The following is a 19,782-nucleotide window of genomic DNA, read 5'->3' on the forward strand; positions in this document are numbered from 1 at the left end:
TGGTCCATCCATTATGGCGTGCTACACGTTCGTAGTGCAGGAGCCAGTCCTCTACGTCTTCGTGGGTCTCGCCATGGAAGGTCGTCGGGGTTCGCTGGGCAACAGGCAGGTAGACGACGGCGGCGGCGGTCGGGGACTGCGATTGCTGGTCGTCCATCGTCGGCCTCGTAGGCTGCCTGGTCCTGGGTGGCAGAAGTCCGTATTCCGGGTGTAGACCTTGGGTTCGGCGACTGGTCCGAGTTTCAGGTTCCGCGTTGAGTGGTCTTGTCACAGGGCTTGGAATCGGGCTTGCACTGCGGGCCCCGGGAGGGGAACGCTGTACGGGCATGCGGTACCCCGCACCTCCACCAAAATGTCACGGTTGGTGACCAAAAGAAAACAGGAAATAAACAGGGAGAAATAAACGTTTAATGTGGCGAACTTGTGCCGAAAATAAGGAAGGAAACAGAAGAAAGCAGAGCGTCGCGGGCGTCGAAGTCGGCGTGTCAGCAGAATCGAGCGCTAGGGCGAGACTGACTCGACAAGGTCGCGGGCGGCCTCTTATCTAGTGTGTGCCGCTATCTCGAAGATTCGGCGAAAGCGGTTCGAGCGTCGCGTGATCGGGGCGAGAATGAATACGCACTTTCTAGAAAACAAAAGCAGGGATAAATGATAGAAGTTACGTGCGGTACATGAATAAACGGGAACTTTCTGGAGGACCGTGACCGAGCGTTGCTTTCTCAGCCTTGCGCGCGGCAATATTGCCATAGTATTGTCTATGCTTTTATGCCCCCACCCCTCCTCCTCTTCTGTAATGTTCCACTGGTCCAACACCTCCTAGAAAAGAAGGCCGAACCGCTCCGAGTGGTTACGTCACAATGTCGGAGAAAGAATGCCATGGCGCAACTACGTAAGAAAATATCTGGCACCGACGTGAAAACAATGTTTCTTGTCGAGCGGCGCGATGGTGTTAGTGCACATTTATCCCACATTAATACATGTTTTAAAAGTGCAATCTTGTACAATTTATTCTATATATAATATAAACAGAATATACAATGCGCTACCAAGGTTAAAAGTACCAATTTTATATTTATGATTATCCCCATAACCACGGGACTATGTTCACTTCCACAGCTCCCCACACTTTTTGAATGAATCGGCTCTGATGTGACATTTTCTTCCCTCGTATGGGCTCTGCTTCTGGTAAATTTACGTTGTGTGTGAGCTGCTGACTGTCTAAAAAGGAACGCTGAGACTTTCAGAAAGGAAGGGAACCGGAAAAAATCCATTCATCGCCGCAGGGAGCGCACAAAAGCAAGGGATAAGTCGACAATGTTAAGCCTCCCACATTGCTGCCGCTGCTCTCGTGTGTGGTTCTTTTCATCTTTCTTCCCGTCGTTTTTCTGTGGTCACCGCAGTCTCGGGTACTTTTTTTGTGTTTGCTTGATACTAAGGCATTTATGTGGATTTGCAGATCTGCTACAGTTTGAGTGACATGTGTGTCAACTACTCAACGATGACACTGGTCGATTATCGGTAGACCTCTCTCTCAACAGAGAGAGGCTTCTTGGAGTTTGTGTTCAAATGTTTTCGTGCCAGATAATGGGGGACGTATGAATACGATCGACAGGTGAGAAACAACTTATTTACGGGCTTTCTTGGTCATGTGGGACGCGAGTAAAGTGGTGCAGTTTTTTTTTTTTTAATTATTATTTCGAGTTAGAGTGGAATCTTGTTCTTCGTCGTTATCCTTGTGCAGTTGCGTCAACATTTGTAAATATGCGTGGTAATATTCTAGTGTTCACCGGAAGGTGAATAACAAGTTTGGGTGGTTATACAAAGTGCGTTGTTAGTGCTTATTTATACTAATGCCATTTTATTGCCTTTACCATGTTTATACTAGAATCTTAACTGTATTAACTTAACAGGCCTTAAAATTTTAAAAAAAGTCATGTTTTTGAAAAGTAGTCCAATCAGTTTGTAACTCCTGAAGAATGCTGTCAAAATATTTTATTCCTGTAAATAAAGTATTTACTCTGAAATAAATTATTTGTGACGTACCGGCAGCCGAGCGAACTTCGTAAAAATGCTTGTGGTCGTACAAATTTGCCACTCTCAAAGCACGCTCGCTCTGTGTTCATTAGGCCTAGCACAGACAGGCACCCCTCATCGGAAAGAGTGCTTAAGCCTCCCTCTTTCGGTATAGAGCTTCTTCTGAGACAGAGTGCGCACCAAACGTGAAACCCCATGGGAAACAACACTACACGCTCTCTTTTTGGCCACACTGGTGAAGAAGGAACTCTGATTCGCTCAAACCTGCCACGTGACCCTATACCCCATGCAGTGTGGAGTGTATGCCAGTCTCCTGCATTTGTACCCCTCCGACGAAGAGCCAATTCATATTGCTTGTTCCACTGGGACGGACTCCTGGTGCCACTTGAACCGAAGCAAGGTCCTCGAGGAAGCGACAGAATCACCAGCATCTCGGCCACATAAGCCAGCCCTCTCCAAAAAGATAGCGAAGGAGCTAGTGTCCTTGTACAACCGCCTGTCACAGAGGCATTTGCTTGAAAGATGTTCCCAGATTAAAACCCGGATGGCGAATGATTCTTTCAATGCCTATTTGAAAGAGGTGCCCAAAGGTCGCTTCTCTAAGTGTGCCGTGGCTCTCACAGTCTTCAATCTGGGTCCTCGAGGCTTTGAGCCAGGGAGCCACCAGACATCACAGGCTGTGAAGGTCACTCGGACGAAGGTTGCAAAGGCCCAAATGAAGGCACTCGAGTCATCCAAGGATTGCACAAGAGACAAAAGATGGAAGCTGCGGCCAAAGCACAGAAAAACAATGCAGAGCAGAGACTGATGTATGCTTCTGGAGCATTTTAATTCAAGTGGCAAGCGCCATTTAAAGTGGAACACAATATGGATTTTCAAACGCGTTTTCCTCAGCTTCATGTTTTGACTATTTTTTAATTTCTCAAAAACTATTGTTCGATGGCTGAAGTATTTTTATAACGACTGTGCGGTTTTTCTGGAGTAAAACTTACTGGAGAACTCGACTATGTGCTTACTTTTTCAAGATTGTTATTTCTTTAGCGAGAAAAAGGAGACTTTTGTAACAGAAAAAAATGAATGAAATGAACCCCTTTTTCGAATTTACTTTAACGCCACATATGACACTTGAAAATTATTTGAAACACATTACCGATTAGTTTAGTCACTCGTCCTTATATCCAAGCAAACAAATTGTGACATTTTGGTACTATATTGTAACGATAGTCTTACAGCCCAGCTGTTAGGGCTAGGTTCCCCAGGATCGTGTTTGTGCATGTCGACACAAGCCTACCTGGGCAGCTACTGCCATCTATAAGCGACGGCGGCAAGCACACAACCAGTCTGGTTGCCGCCATTGCTCATAGATGGCGGCAACCTTTCCAGCTATAATAGACAAATAGATAGTTAGGCGCGTTGGTGGGAATTCATCGCAGGAAACAGCACGAAAAACAGACGATGACGAAGAAGAAGCACACAGTGTATTGAGTACAGCTCTGCTGGTCTTCCTTCTTTACGAGAGTGGAAAGGCTGAACGTTTTTTTTCCCTCGGCACTACTAGTTGTATAATATTTTTGATATATGAGGCTGTAACTTGGCACGACATTGACCTTTTCAGCTGAAAGTTGGTGTAGCTTCCCAAGTTTGCATGCCTAATATACCCTGCCAATTTCATTGAAAGAGCACCAGTACCTAAAAAGTAGACCCTCCAAGGGACAGCCCCCCCCTTAAGGTAATACTATTATTGCATACAAAATAAGTTATATTTTGTTCTAAGGCAGCTCGAGCTCATAGGGAGAAGTAAATTAGTTGACTGTAAATAGTAAGTTTTGTACCCCTGTCACACGGAAAAGTTAATATACGTTCATCAAAAGATACAAGATTTAATCAGCTCGCGGTCTTGAGTGATTATACAAGCGTCGCGAGCTGATTTGTCGACCCTATAACGTTATTCGATAGAAATTGCATCAATTTTATCATGTGGCCGGGACATGATGCAAGAATTCAGTGACTGCACGCGATAACATCGCTTACATGATCGTAAGTGATACTTGTCTAGCCGTGTCCGCGTTGACTACGTCTACCTGATTTTTAACAGTGATCTGTTTTGCTGTGTCCAATCACTGCGTGTCTCGGCATTTCGTCGAAGTATTTCTGTATAAAATACGCAATCCTACAGCAATAATTGTGTGACTCAATGTTTTCCACTTAAAACAATCACATTTTTCTATAGACGTCTCATACCCATACCTTGTGCCATTTTGTACCGATTATTTAGCGGTGTAATGTTTCGCCCATGTAATAAAATATTTTCTAGACCTGTTGCTATCTGCAGCTTTCATTTTAGCTAATAAGACACGCGCATGTGGCTAAAAGAGCGTTACGACGGTCGCTCCAAGCACGTTGCCTTCACTTCGACGCGCACCCCCAATGGCCTTCCTTTGCAACGTCACAAGAAGAGCGCTACGGCCTTCTTTTCTAGGAGGTGCTGACTGGTCAATGTGGGTACGAAATAAAAAAATAAAAACAAATAAACACCGAAAACTAACCCTCGAGCAGGTTTTATCAAAATCGGAGAAATTGGAAAAACCCTGAATTGGAGCTGTCCTTGATAAAGATAAACCCTGCACGAAAAACCTTCATCCATGACCGAGGGCAATTTTATACTTATTCTCGGGGTCGGGGAATCCCGTGCCCGTGTCCCGTTCTTCGAGACTATCCCAGATTAAAGCAGACTTTGTGTGGGACACCGAAAATTGACACAAAAACATTAAGCCTTAAAAAAACACCCCCAAACAAACAAAAAACAACAACAATCAGCTGCGAAAACACGAAACCCCAAACATAATCAGTTTGAGCTTACGAGTCGAGCTCCCATACTGAGAATTTCTCATTTCAGGGGAACAACTGCAAGTCCCATCTCTATCACAAAAGGAGGTTCCACGGGTTGCCCAGTCTACAGACCGGCATAAAAACACACAGCTCCCTTCAGTGCACTGCGCGTGTAGCCCCAGGACGGCTAAGGGCGTCACGAACCTGTCATTGCTCAGTTTCGTGCGGCTAGAAGCCGCTTGCTTCTCTAAAGAATGGAGCAAAGTGCAAAGGGCCAGGCGCCTATTTAATAGGCTAGAATTTTGTCCATTCTGGCAATTAAGAAGACAAATCACTCCACCAACTAAGAATGGCCATGCACCACCGTCCAGTGAATCAGAAAAGAGCACTCAAGCTGTCAAAAGCAGACTTGCTGCATCCACAATTCGAGGGAGCAGCTCGTAATGCTTTGTACTGGCACTGCCGAACGTGCGGGGGAACACCGATATTTGTGGGAAAAAATATTTGGTCAGAAGGACCCTGCGGAAAGGCTCGTCCCCGGGAGCTTCATCCACACGTGTAACCCACAACGTCTTCTTCTTTTCTCCACCCAAGAAGACAAGAACAGCGGGGCGTCTTGTTCAAATACCCAAGCTTCAGCGTGCCCATGTCGCCTTCCGGCGTACTATGGCTGCACATACACATTCCAAGCTCACGAGACCGCAAAGTACTGTCGAAGGTGTCTCGTGCTGGAGCCGAGCAACCGAAGGACCTCCCAGCCGTTCCCGTTCTGTCACAAGTGGATTTTAAGGTCATCTTTTTATGACGCAAGCTCATCGTGGCACACCCCTCTCTCTGACTCATAGGGTGTCTCGAGCAGATCTCCCGATGTAAAACGAGCCAAAACAATCGGCGCCTGCACATGGAAATCTCGAACTTTCACCGGATGCGCACTGTGCATGTCAGTTTTACCACAAAATATTTAGAGATATATTAGCGAGAAACTTGACAAAGTCAAGATTGGGTGCGTTTGCAGATGACGCAGTTAGCAACGCTATTTACTCGTGGCGCCATCTTTCGATAAACGCAGCGAGCGGACAACGTAGTGCGTCGTCTGCTCGCTACGCCTATCAGGAGAAGGCGCTGCAAGCAGATGTCGTCGCTAACCCGATCGTCTGAAAGTGCACCCGACCTTGACTTTGAAGAGTGTTTTGCCCTCGTTTTTAACAGGGCAAACTATGCCTAACTATGCCTTGAAATTTCACGGGGTAAAAGTGATCCGCACAGTGCACATCCGGTGAAAGTTTTGAGCTTTGTATGTGCAAACGCTGAGTCTCCCGACTCGCTTTACGGCGGAAGGCCCGCGTGTACCACCCTATATCTCAGAAATGGCGTAATGCAACGTTTGGTGGCACTTTTAATAAAAAAAAAATGGCAACGCACGATTTTAATTTCGGGTCTTCTAGATTCCCAAGGCCTCGTAGACCGAGTTCCTGCCGTAAAGACACGGTCTCGGGATCCATTTTAGCATCTTTCCAAAGGACCACAGAAACAGGAATGCCGAAGGGCAGGGATTGCGCGACAGCGGAGGAGGGAACACGAAAGACCTTTTGCTGGTGGGGGCGGAACCCCTGGGAGCCCCGCCCTCTGCCGTGGCGCCCGGCCCGCCTCCTCTCGTCCTCCCGGCTCATGTAGGCATCCACCTTGGCTGCGTCCTCAGCGCTGATCACCGAGTCTGCACGAAAGAAGAGGAACCACAGACCGTAAAGTGATAAGCCATCTTTAGGTGCAACGATTTTAAGGTTAAAAGAATTTGCATCTCGTCATTTTTACAATGTTTTATCGTGTCCCGGAGGACAGCGAAAACATCTCTCATTAAAAAATGTTGCGATTCCACTGCATAATCGCGAATCAAAAGTCGAGCTTTTTCCCCCACCTGCAGTTGCGAGTGGCAGCCGAAGGAACTTAGGAGAGAAGCTTACGTGACCTCGCTTGGCTCTAAGCAGCAGCATAACGCCCGCTAATGTACGCAGAGAGAGGGAGGAAGCGTCCTCCGAAAGAGCACACGGGAACCTCACCCCGAATTACGTCACTAGGAGTGCGACCAGGTGGGACCCTGAACACTGGGAGTGAGTTGAGGCCTGCCAGGAATGCCAATATTTATATTTATTTTACGCAACAACTAGGACACGCAGGTGAAATCGGTTTTCTGTTCTTTACTTCAGAAGTGTCAGAGGGAAACTTCCACAAATTTTTGACCCAAGTCTGGAAATCGTTGCACTCCCCCTTTAAAGGGGGGGTGCAACACAGTTTTCCCATTGCACCCCCCCCTGGCAGTTTTTAGTGAGAGTCATTATAGGAATTCCTTGGCAGCATTCGCAGCGCTACACGCACTCACGCGTGCATCACACTGTGGAGCCAGGCAAAGCACATGCACTTGGCTCTTGCAAGGTGGCAATGTCTTCTATGGTTGGCGGGGGATGAAACTAAAAATTCTGCACTGTAGACCTCAATTTGTGCGTACTACCAAGTGTAAAGCAACCCACCACTTATAAGGGGGGACATGGGCCTATATATCTTTTTTTAAGTTTATTTTTTAAATTTTATGTCTTCGGTTTTAGAAACTAATTTACACCCTTACACTGAATTTGAAAACCATAGAGTAGTTACGTTGACATAAAATTTTTTCAACACATTGTGAGGCAGTTAACAAAGAGTTCAATGTTGAAATGCATTTTTGTTAGTTCCACTTTTTGCTGCAAATTTCATACGAAGGAATCTTTTGTTCGAAGGTAAAAGTATTCTGATACCACCATCAAGATGTGTCTGAACTGAAATTTACTGGGCAATTGGGCTATCTACTTTATTTTGTTTTACGTTAAAGTCCTTATTTAGAAAAAATTTCAAAAATTCATATTGCACAGATAGGCATCTCATATTTTGGGGTAATAACTCTTCCTAAAATATTTACATTCGAGTTATAAAAACTAGACAGCCCAAAGTCCTACATCCCCCACTTTATATTCTAGCAGTCAAAAGAGTGTCTTATGCAAGTATGCGAAATTGTCCTAGAGAGCTGAAAGTTTGCACGATACACATACATCTGTCGTTAAATCTCGCCTACAAATTTCATTCCGGTCGCTCGAGTAACTCGGGAGTTAAATCACTAGCCTGTGTTCCCCTTTCATGGCAGCTGTCTCGATTTAGTCTTGGGCAGGGACTCCTGTGTGCGTCACATTTCCTACCTACCTCAGTGGACACAAGTGCGTGATTGAGTAAATGAAGACACGCATAAAGGCGGGTGTTATTACGCGCAACAACAGCTATCTTTGTCGCTCGTTCACGCACCGTGGTGGAAAGCTGCGGATTTTTTTGAGCTACCCAAACTTGCTGGTGACAAGTGAACGCAGACGATAAGAACACCATCCGCATTTTTGCGACGCTCACTCTGTGCCTGCTGCACGAGTGCAATCTTTAGCTCAGCCCCCGCCTCATACCTGCTTTAAGCCTTTTGAAAATTGACCGATTTAGGAATTTTCGATGACAGCAAGTTTTTAACTGAAACAATATGTTTATGTTTAGTAATTTAAAAGCAAATCGGTAAGCATTAATTAATTAGTTAGCTAATTAGTACTTTTGATATCCCTGAAGTAATCCATCACTAACAACTCAATTCAAAAGTTTTTTTTGTTTATAACATTTTATGCAAAAAATACTCCAAAAGCCGGGAGACGTCATAATTAAAATAAGAACACCGACTTGACTAACAGAAAAAACAACTTCATTAGAGGTTTCGCCTCCCATGCGCGAGGCATCATCAGTAGTTACACAGCAAATGCAGGGTTCAACCTCAACTCAACGCTCAACATTCGTGATAAATAGCGTTGAGTTGAGGTTGAACCCTGCATTTGCTGTGTAACTACTGATGATGTCTCCCGCATGGGAAGCGAGACGTCTAATGAAGTTGTTTTTTCTGTTATGTCAAGTCGGTGTTCTTATTTTAATTATAACATTTTAGTGGCAGGAATTCTCGAGAGCCTCCGTTGAAAAACCCGGTGGAGTAAACACGTATATAGAGATAACAGCACCCTCGTTAACTGTATTTGCTGTTCCACACGTGTTCCACACGCGATAAATCACACTTGTTAGCGCATTACCTCCTGTATGCATAACTGAAGTAGGCATATGACAGGTGCATGTTACCTAATTCGTTGGATGCAAACTAAGCCACGGATGCATAAGTGTGGAGGGTTCCCTCAGACAGGATATCCCATTTGAAACGAACTGTACAAGGTGCCATCAAAAATTTCCAAAACTGGTCTTGAAGCGTAGAAGGAAAAGGCAGCACGGTGATGCAAGCGTGGCAGTCGAAAGCAAAAACCTTGCTGCGTCATTATGCTACATGGCATCTTTCTGTGAACCTCAGAAGCTGCGCTAGACGAGCTTTTATGACCACATGCACAGTGGCAATTTCACCATAGACTGCAAACCAGAGCGAGAGCAAACATTATTTCTGCGTCAAACTCGGCAAATCTAAAACAGACCTTTAAAATTATTCGGCAGGCTTATGTCAAAAAGCAGTGAATTGTGCAAAGTGTTTTGAGTAGCACTTGCGCTTCAGAGAGGCAGAACATCGCGGGAAAACGAAGGAAGAGCAACCTTCTTTGACCTCCCTTTGTCTTCCAGTGACGTTCTGCCATTCTTGAAATGTGAGTGCTACTAAAAAAGGTTCACACGATTCACTGCTTTTTGACGTTAATTCCGCCGAATGATTTTAAAGGTCCCTCTTTCAGGTTAGCCGAGTTTGTTGCAGAATTGACGTTCACTCTCTCTCTCTCCCACTGGTTTTACAGTCTATCGTGAAATCGCCATTATGCTCATGCAAATGATAGCATAAATTTGCATAGCTCGGCTCTAAATGTTGACAAAACGACGGGCTTTGGCATGTCCCCGCATTAGACCGCTGCAAGCATATCCCCATGCTGCCCTCTCTTTTTACGCTACAAATTCAATCAGTCTCGGAACTTTCCGACTGCACCTTGTAACCGTAGGGTCAATCACAGCCAGGCTCTCCATGAGCGCTCACCCAGGGAGTCCGGGATGCCTTGCCTCTTCTTGGCCGCAGAGCCGCCGAGGCCCGCCCGGCGCTCCGCCCTGAAGCGGCCCCGGCGGCGCTCCTCCGTCACGCTCTCGTCATCTTCCTCGTCGTCCTCCTCTTCCTCCGCGACGCTGGCTTCGCCCCCGCGGGAGCCCCGTCCCCTCTCCACGCTGCTCGAGGCGGGGGACGCGGCAGGCTCGCTCCTGGGGGGCGTGGCCGGCACCTCCGGGGGTGGGCCCTGCTTGGGATCCATCCGCGTCGACGGCGAAGGCGGCGGCCGAGTGGTGCGTGCTGGCCGCACGCTGCCCTGGCTCTGCGCAGTTCCGGGGCAGGTTTTTCTGTTTTCTTTGTTTTGTTTTCATGTGATTAAAGTTCAGTTGAGAGTCAGCGCTTGTGCTGTTTGCACTTCCTTTAGTCCCCGTTTACCGTGCACAGTGATGTGATTGGCCTAACCCATTTTGGAGCACCTTTTGGAGCAGCAAAAGTGGCCTTTGGAGCAGCCAAAACAGTGTTTCGGAGCAGAAAAAGTGACTTTTGGAGCATATATTCTTTGAAAAATAAATATTTGTTTTAACTGCTGGACAAATGAAGGGCACTTTGTGTTGTGTTGTGGTGTGACGTGTTGGGGCGAAATTCGCTGCTTGTGTTTTTGCTGCTGAGACATCCCACAAGTATTTAGTGCTGTAGGCGTTGCCAAGCAATTCCGAAAAAAAACAACAAAAAAAAAACACTTGCTTTCGTTTTGCTGGTTCCCAACGTGGCAGATTTTTATAAAAAGTAAGCAAACGTAAAACAATGGCTTGCAAGCGTCCTGGCTGGTTCCTCTCATGCAATCATGCTCACATGCACGTGAGGGCAACTTTGACAGGCTTGCAGTTAGACGTGCTTCGTCGCGCGAGCGAAGACAACGGCTGTTCGACCGAAACCATGCCACTCCGCTCCGTCGCCAACTGGTTCCCAAAATAGTATACATGTACAAAATGTAACCGTCCAGAATACGACAATAAACAGTCCAGCGGCGCAAGCTCGCCAGGCCGGCGGGCAAGGTACAAGCTAAACACACAGAAAAAAAGAAGCAGAGTGTATCGATGCAAGACATTGTGAGCCAGGTCGAAAAGTTCTTGGAGCGCTTTGTGCAACGACTGAACTCGAGACAAACAAGTGCGCTGTGCAGGTTCAGCGTGCAGACATTGCCTTCTTTGCTTTAGCTCACTTCTCGTCACCAACTTTCTTTCACGGCAGATTTTTCACGTACCGGGGTCCCTCTCGGAAGAAAGCCCACCGAGAAAAACCTAGGTAATCAATACTTCGACACAGCAGTCATTGAGTTAAAGAGGGATTTTTATAGCAGCGTATGATTTAAACAGGAGCAGGAATGTCGATACGTTAAAGTTTAAAAAGCGGCATACCTACAGCGACGTGGGGACGGCAACACACGACGTTGCGCGAAAACGGCACTGTGGTCGCGCGTGCGCTTCAGCTCACAAAGTAACTCTCGCCGTGCAAAAACATGGTTTTGTTTCACAGCATGACGGCATGTCTGGAACCCAGCACACTAACATCGGAGTGTCCGCACACGCCTGCGTCTATCGCTAAAAAATTAAAAAAATAAAAAATAAGAAAGGAAGATGCGCGACGAGATTTTTGAGACGACGAGAGCGCGAAACGCGAGACAGTGGGAAAAATCATGCAAGACCGCATAGACGATTGATGTGGGGTACTTTGTGTCGGGCGGTGTTTTGTGCCACCTAGCCAACGCATGCTCAATTACGGTTCTCAGTTTAGTTTAGTTTTTGAAAGGCGAGCAAGATTGGTCCTTTGGCGCAGATTAGCCATATTGTGGCAAAATGTAGCAGGATGTAGCAGAGTTAGTCCCTTGGCGCATTTTGTGCAGCAATCACATCACTGCGTGCGCTGTTTGTCTTTTCTGCAGGTGACGAGGCCATCTTCGGCAAGGTACAAGTTTCAAAACGGCTCTGAACCCTTGGACGGAACCCCCCCTTTCTCACTTCAGTCCGCCTCCAGTGATGTGATTGTCCTAAGCCATTTTGGAGCACCTTTTGGAGCAGCCAAAAGTGTTTTGGAGCAGCAAAAGTGGCTTTTGGAGCAGCCAAAACAGTGTTTCGGAGTAGCAAAAAGTGGCTTTTGGAGCAGATTTTTTTATAAAAATAAAAATATTTGTTTTAAGTGCTGGACAAAGGAAGGGCACTTTGCTCGCCACAATAAACAAATTATGGTCAAGTTAGACGACCTGGGAGTCTTTCAAGTTGTTAACTTAAATGTCAATGACACAACATATTTTGCAATGCTTCAATTAAATGATACATATATATATATGTACCCGCTATAGATAAATAAGAACCAAATTGCCCATATTAAATTTATTTGAAAATGACCAGCTTAGCAGTAAATATGAAAGCAGAAACTTCACTCGTTATAGAATATAATAAATTGAAGCAGTATCCAACTGCTGAAACACATAACTACTGCAATGCAATACGAAACTGTACATATGAAAAAGGTGCAGTACGACTGGTGGGTGCTTTTCCTTTTGCATGTTGAAACTTTCTGCAAGGCTGCTGCAAGCCTCGCTTAGCTTTCGGCAAGTAATGAATGTCCACTTTCAATGTCTCCAAAGAGACGTTGAGGCATCCCACAAGTGTACAGTGCTGTAGACATTGCCGAGCAATTCCAAAACGTCTCCCACTGTTTTACTGGTTCCCGACATGCCAGATTTTTGTCAGAAGCAAGCAAATGTAAAGCAATGGATTGCAAGCGTCCCGGCTGGTACCTCTGTCGTGCAATCATGTTCACATGCACGTGAGGGCAACTTCGGCAGCATGCAGTTGCACACACTTCGTTGTGCGAACGGAGACGGCTGTTCGATCGAAACCGAAACTCTGCCACTCCGCTTTGTCGCCATCTGGTCCCTAAAAATTGTATGCAAAATGTAACAATCCAGCATAAAAAAAAAAGAAAAACAGTTCAGCGGCGCGTGCTTGCCAGGCCAGTATGTGAGGCACATGCTAATTTAAAAGGTTAAAAAGCGCAAACAAAACAAGAACAATAAAGCTAATAAAAAAAAAGAACCTGACCGCATCAATGCAAGACATCGCGAGTCAGGGTCAAAAAGTTCTTGGAGCGCTTTGTGCAACAACTGAACTCAAGATAAACAAGCGCGCTGTGCGGGTTCAGCGTGCAGACATTGCCTTTTTTTGCTGTAGCTAACTTGTCTTAAAGGGACCATGAAATGATTTTAAAATCAAATTTCTTCCACCGCACGTCGTAAAAGGTGTGAAAAGAAACAGAAATACCCAAAAATAGGGAGCCAGAAAAAATTATTTGCTATAGAACTTTTAAAAGAAAACTGGACTCTTTTGCGCCTTCTTTCCTTCGCCTTTTCACTACGATGCATCCGCGGAAACGGAGCACATCAGCTGAATCCACAACGCCTATTGGGTAAGAGCCTACCTCACCAGCACCGCGATCGTAAACAATAAATAGCCGACGAATGTTTCCTACAAGTTTTGTTAAATAATAATCAGATCCACATTTTGTAGCATAATTAGAGATGTGTGGCGAAAATTGCCAAATTTGATAATGCTGAGAGCCAAGCGCCATTTATCGTGTGGTAAACGAAGCAACTACTGCGCGTGCGCAGTAGGGCAGGGCCGACTTCAGTTACTTGGGTCACAACGAACGTTTATTTCCTTTGATATCCTTCCTCTCAAAACTCTGACTGACCGAACGTTTATTTTTCTACGTGTTCTTCTAGCGTGTGCCGACTTCAAGCAGCAAGAAAAAAAGTACTTAATACAGACCACGACGAACAAGAACGCTGGATCCACAAACACCCAAGAAGAGCGACAATGGTCACGAATCCAACGACTCCGACGAAGCGAGCTGCTCAGAATATAGGCCTAGCAGGCACTCCGACTCGGTGCAGCGTTGCTTCGTCGCAAGACCGTCTGCCTACGACCGGCTGGCGTGCTGAATGGAATATGCGCGCGCTACCCTTGTGGACCCTTCCCGTATTATAGTTTGATTGGTGACTTCAATTTTAGATTAAGAGGTGAGGTCAATCTCTTTCCCTTGTTTTCCGAGGCAGTGTTGACGAACACTCGTCGAAAAGGGACTCTCGTTGATTCTATCTTCTTGTTTTGTGTGATATAGAGCTGAAATAAACGCCGTATGGATTACCTTCGTGACACGGTATGTACACTTTGTTATTGGTATGCCATTTTTATTCTGACAGACTGCACGTCACTGTCGAGCTATAACAGTTCATGGGAGGTATACATGCAATGCCGGTCCAACCTTTCTTTGCCGAGTGTCGCATCAGTATCGAGTTGCAATCGTAAAAGATCGGTCCCAAAGCGCTTACCAACAGCGCGAATACAGCACTTCCATCAAACGCGCGCATCCGCTCCGAGTGTGAACAGGTATACGTGGCTCTTGCTGACACTCGTAGTTCAAACGTATCTTTTTAAACGTCGGCTCGATCCTGCATCTCCGAGGCCGCGAAATACGCCGTGGCAATTTGTTTCCATCTACGTCGCTTTGCAAACGACTGACACGGGCCGCCTTTTGCCAACAATGGCAGTTGGGTTGACTTCTGAAGTCTTCACTGGAAGACTCGCCGCGCTTCCCAACAGGCATACCGGCGTATGGGACTAGTCACATGCTGTCGCTGCAGCGCAACATATCTCATTGAATTTCACTCAGCTGCGATGCGGCGATGAGAGGCGCCGATTCAGAAAATACGTCGGTGACATCAGCGCAGTAAAACCTACCGGCGCACCCCAACTCGTCGCCGCTAACGCTCCCATTCTCCTACTGCCGAGAGAACTTCCGGTTCCGGAAACAGCGTAAGTCACAGCTTGTTTTGCGGTCAGTTGGAGAGAAAGAAAAAGTTGATATTTCATTAATTTTTCGTGTAGAAGTTAATAAACCGAGACGAAAACGGATGCCTGTTCGGCATTCAGTGAACATTGACGGTTTAATGTAAAAGTTATCTGGAAAAAGTAAAGTCATTTCATTGTCCCTTTAAACTTTCTTTTGCGACAGACTTTTCACGTACCGGGGTCCCTCTCAAAAGAAATCCCACCGAGAGAAACCTACGTAAACAGTACTTCGACACAACAGTCTTTGAGCTAGAGGGATTTTTGTAGTAGCGTTTAATTTCAACAAGGACAGGATTGCTCGTTACCCTGCAGCGGTCCCTACGTTTCACTTTAGGAAGCGCCATATCTGCAGCAATGTGTGGACAGGAACACCCGAAGTCATAACCACGGCGACTGGTAGGCAGGGACCAAAAATAGTTTTGCCACGGCCGTTTCTTTCAGAAGCGAGTGCTTCAGATCACAAAGTATATACTCCCAATGCGCAAAAAACGTGGTTTCGTTTTACAACATGACGGCATGGCTGGTACCCGGCAAGCTAGCGTCGGGGCGTCCATATACGCTTGCATCTATTGTTAAAATATTTTCAAGAGGATGCAGGAGATGCGGGACGAGACCCACGAGAGCGCGAAATGAGGAACGGCGAGAAAAACCATGCGAGACCGGATGGACGATTGATGCAGCATACTTTCTGTCGGGGGCTCGCTTGCGCCACCTAGCTCACGCATGCTCAGTTACGGTACTCAGTTTAGTTTCGGTTTTGAAAGGCGACCGAAATTGGTCCTTTGGCGCAGGCTTGGCACAGATTACCCATATTTCGGCGAAATGTAGCAGGATGTAGCAAGGTTAGCCCCTTGGCGCAGTTTGGCGCAATTGGCGCAGCAATCACATCACTGCGCCTCCCGTTGTTCCAAGCGCCATCTAGATTTTTATTTACAAACTGAGTTTTCCATAGAGTACGGTGGAATTCCATCTGGACACTGTGCTTCGAAACGTATGTATTCCATAGAATTCACAGCAGTTACCATAGCAGCTGTCCGGTGTGTCGAACGACAGAAGGCGAGTCGTGGTGAGTGAGGAGGGGTACTGCTCATGCATGCAACATCTATGAGCAGTTTCGTAACTGAGCTAATCTAATGACGTTGAACATAACTTTTTTTCCATACAAAAGCCAGCTTCTCTGCATGCAGCAGTTAGCCTCTAGCCTTCACAACGCCACCAAAATGCTGGCGTCTGCCTCAAGGTCAGGGTCTTCAGAATAAAAGGCGGAAACGACGGCACGCAAAAGCAGCACACAAACGGCCGGCTTGCATGGGCGTGCAAAACACTGATGCAGTGACGTTTCGCTGCAGCGGCGGCAAAACGTCAGCAGTGTGCCCAGCAGCCATCCGGACACCGGCGAGCCCGGGACGTGGTGACTCGGCGTCGCAAGCAGCAACGCCGCCAAGAGCAACAAAAACCACCATGACAGCCACTGCAGTGCCACCAACGGTTGCCACACTCTGTTCTTGTGAGGTGAAATTGCATTAATCACTGCAATAACAATGCCAAAGTAAAAAAAGACTTGTGGAACATTAAAAGCATTTTAATAAAATTTCAGGTTATTTGAAAACACTTTTTGCAAACGATGGCTGTATAAAGCTACCATGTTTAAATGTGTTTGGCAGAATAACCATACATGCAGCCATTTTTTTACTCAAAAGAGGCTTCCTATGGTTAGGTTTTGTTTGCAAAGGAATAGTATAATGAAAGGGTCAAGGTTTTCTTAACTATCTAGCAGCAGCACGTACGGTGCTTGCAAGCTGTTTAGGTTTAGAAGCATCAAATGGAAATACTGAAGGTAAAACGCTGTCACCTTAGTTCCACTGGGTTTCACTTTGGCATGTCCGCTTCCGCGACATTCCGGCAGTTCCAGATTCCAAACCGGAGTTACTTTACACAGTATCTTTATAAGATGGTAAGCTCTCATCCTCCAAATTCAATTCTGAGAGGCGTAAAAAGTCTGAATAGAAAGAGCCCGGCTAAAACCTCAAACTAGCTTCTCTACTGTGCAAACCAAGTCTGAAAAGTCTACGAGTGTGTTGGACAGCATCCAAAATTTCTGGATTATATGGGAAATCTATGGTAAAAGTGACGGTCCCGCAAAGACGTCCAAATAAGCAATGTCAAAAATGTTGCCATCCCACGAAGTGGTTATTTGTTTTAGGCTTCTTAAATTCCTTTCCCTCTGCCGCTGCATGCGCTACCTTTATGCATTTACTGTCAACAACACATTTTATAATGTAACGTAATATTTTTAACATCTAGGTGTCTAAAAAATCGCTAGACGACCGCAAGACTCAATTTCGCCTCTCCGCCGGGATTCGCAAAACACTGGCCCCATATCCTTTTCATTCTACTTTTATCTAGGCAACACTAGTAACAGCCAGTCCCCACCCTCGAGTAGCGAACGTCTCCAGAATGCAGACGCAGACCGCAGAAAGTTTTCAAAGTGTTCCCTTGGCAGCTCGCCACGACGTGTCGAGATCGACGTCGCCGAGGGGCAGAAAAGGCGACTCACTTCCAGGTCTTCGGACTCCTGGATGAGGGAGTCGAAGTCGGGGTCCACAGCCACGTCCAGGACGTCCTCGTCCTCGTTTCCCCTGAGAAAGATTTCCCCCAGCTCCATCGTCCCGGCAAAGACCAGGGTACACCGAACGCGTTACCAATGAACTGGGCACTGCTAGTGACGTCGCACGACGTCAGTGGGGCGTCGTGACTACGACATCGTGAAGTCCCGTCGCAGTCATGTAATGCCATAGCGTCATGCGACATTGTGACGTAATGTCACACTGCGAAGTCAGAGTCGTGAGGTCATGGGATGTCAGATGACAGTGTGACATCATGCGAGTGGTGTGAATCTGTGACATCATAGTAATGCGACGTTGTGACACCACGGAGTCCTTTGACATTGCGACGTCGGGGTTGCGGGACGTCGCAATGTTTTGTGACGGTTCTTCGTGAAGGCTGGCTCTTCACGACGGTCCTTCATTACAATTTTCTCAGGCCCGCTTCACACGAGGAAATTTGTCCGAGCAATTTCACGTAGCAACACCAGCAACGTAGTCCGCCCGCGTGGACATGCAGCAACCAGCTGTTGCAATTTGCCATTTTTGTCATTAAATGTTACTTTTCTTGCACTATTTAGACACACAGTTACGCGGTATAAACATGTTTTTATACCTTTACGTGGCAATGAGAATACTAACTTATCTTTCTGAAAGGGTTTATTTCCAAAAAAGACCAATCTCAAGCTAGAACCAAGTCTTTAGTTGTCATCATCGCCGGCACGGGGAATCACGTGAAAATATTGCTTCCCTCATTGGCTACTACCGCTTCAAAGTTTTTCGAGTTGCTTCAAGTTGCTCACTGGTTTTGAGTTGGACCCGATCTCAGCAGTTTTTGTCCATCTAGGGAAAGCTAGGGAACAACCTGCAAGCAACCCCAAAAATACTGAGAAAGTTACCCCATGTGAAGCGGGCCTCAGAATTCGACCAACAAAACAAATTCTGCATTAAAATGACCGACGAACGTTGGACGCGACACCTCTTGCCCAAATCAACGCTCAAAGCACCGGTTGAAGGCATGTCGAAATGAGGATAAAGAAGGACCATTTTGCTAGGGTGCCGGGATCTTTCAGACGCGTTGTGTGGTTGTCACAAACACCTGCGCGTCTGGAACGCCATACGAGTTGCTTCTCTTTATGCTCAAAGAGAAAGGAAAGAAGGAAGAATGAAAGAAAGGGAATCGCCGAAGGACATCACTTAATTGTGCTGTATTACACAGCGATGGAACCGGCAGTTGACTTTTGGAAGCAGTTGCTGTAGCAGGCAAATTGGTTTATGGCAGCAACCAACCTTTTTGGAGCCTGCTAGCATATCATTGAAGAATGAAAAAGTGATTGCATTCCTAAACGAGTTCATCTTTGATGATGAGTGAGGATTCCCTCTTTGACAATGGAGCACATTACTTATTACCTTTCGTAATAAGAATAGAGAGGACACAATAGGAACACAAAGCTTTCATCCTAGAAATAAGCCACTGGTCAAAGTAGGTTCCATTTACAACGGCTATTAAAAAGGGGGTTGAAAAACGAATCATAGCGCAACACTTAAGTTTGGATGAAGCATCACTGCCCCGGTCCTTTTACGGTCAATAGCTTATTTAGCACTAAAAAATATAATTTCTGTAAAATGCCAACAAAAACCAGCATATCTGCTAACATGTCTATCAATAAAAATTCATACCTCAGGTTTTATCAACCTACTGAACTCGAGACTTCAACATCATGAACTGCAAAAACAACCAGCCAGAAATATTGAGAGAGCCTACATTTGCACTTTAAATGTGACACTGCTTTTTAGCTATGTTGGAACCCCAGTCGAGTCAAAGTTCGCTGCCCCTGATCGACAACTTTTAGGGAACTAGCTTGGTTAATGTATTTCACCAAATGTAGACCAGTGATTTTTTTTATCTTTACGGCACAGCTTTTAAGATGAGATGTCAACCTACAATCAAGACCAAACAAGGTAGACCTGTAAGAGTACTGAGCGCAATTTCCGAGCCTATCTCACTACCCAGTGCTCCCCCGTGTCAGCCGCCACTCCTCGCACTCCTGTCAGTGCGAGTGCCATGGTACTCTGTAGTCACGGCATGAAGGCATGTGGCCAACGAGGTAGAGGGCCTTAGAGCGATAAACTGGCAGCTGAAAGTGACTCTCAATTGACCACCGCCATGTTGCACATTATTGATCACTGGACACACGACCTCATAGTTTTACGTCTAAATTTCAACAAAGTACCGCGCACAAACTTATCTTTAATAACGGTACCGACGAGATAAATTATGTTTAGTTTGTTTTAAGTCCAAAATGTGCTTTTGCGACCAAAACTCGGGCGGCTT

General features: G+C 46.1%; 1 protein-coding gene across 1 annotated transcript in view; it reads right to left on the reverse strand.

The window, feature by feature from the left end:
- Window positions 1-19,782, reverse strand: part of LOC120838243 (RNA-binding protein 33-like) — an 83,615-nt gene that overhangs the window by 57,269 nt on the left and 6,564 nt on the right. Inside the window, exons 5-7 of the mRNA XM_040500172.1 lie at window positions 17,402-17,483; window positions 9,929-10,253; window positions 6,450-6,577 (exon numbers count right to left, since the gene is read on the reverse strand). Of these exons, the coding sequence (XP_040356106.1) occupies window positions 6,450-6,577; window positions 9,929-10,253; window positions 17,402-17,483 (535 nt within the window). The remainder of the gene's footprint in view (window positions 1-6,449; window positions 6,578-9,928; window positions 10,254-17,401; window positions 17,484-19,782) is intronic.

Source organism: Ixodes scapularis, unplaced genomic scaffold, assembly GCF_016920785.2.
Source record: "Ixodes scapularis isolate PalLabHiFi unplaced genomic scaffold, ASM1692078v2 PGA_scaffold43__4_contigs__length_2004386, whole genome shotgun sequence".
In the NCBI taxonomy this organism is placed as follows: domain Eukaryota; kingdom Metazoa; phylum Arthropoda; class Arachnida; order Ixodida; family Ixodidae; genus Ixodes; species Ixodes scapularis.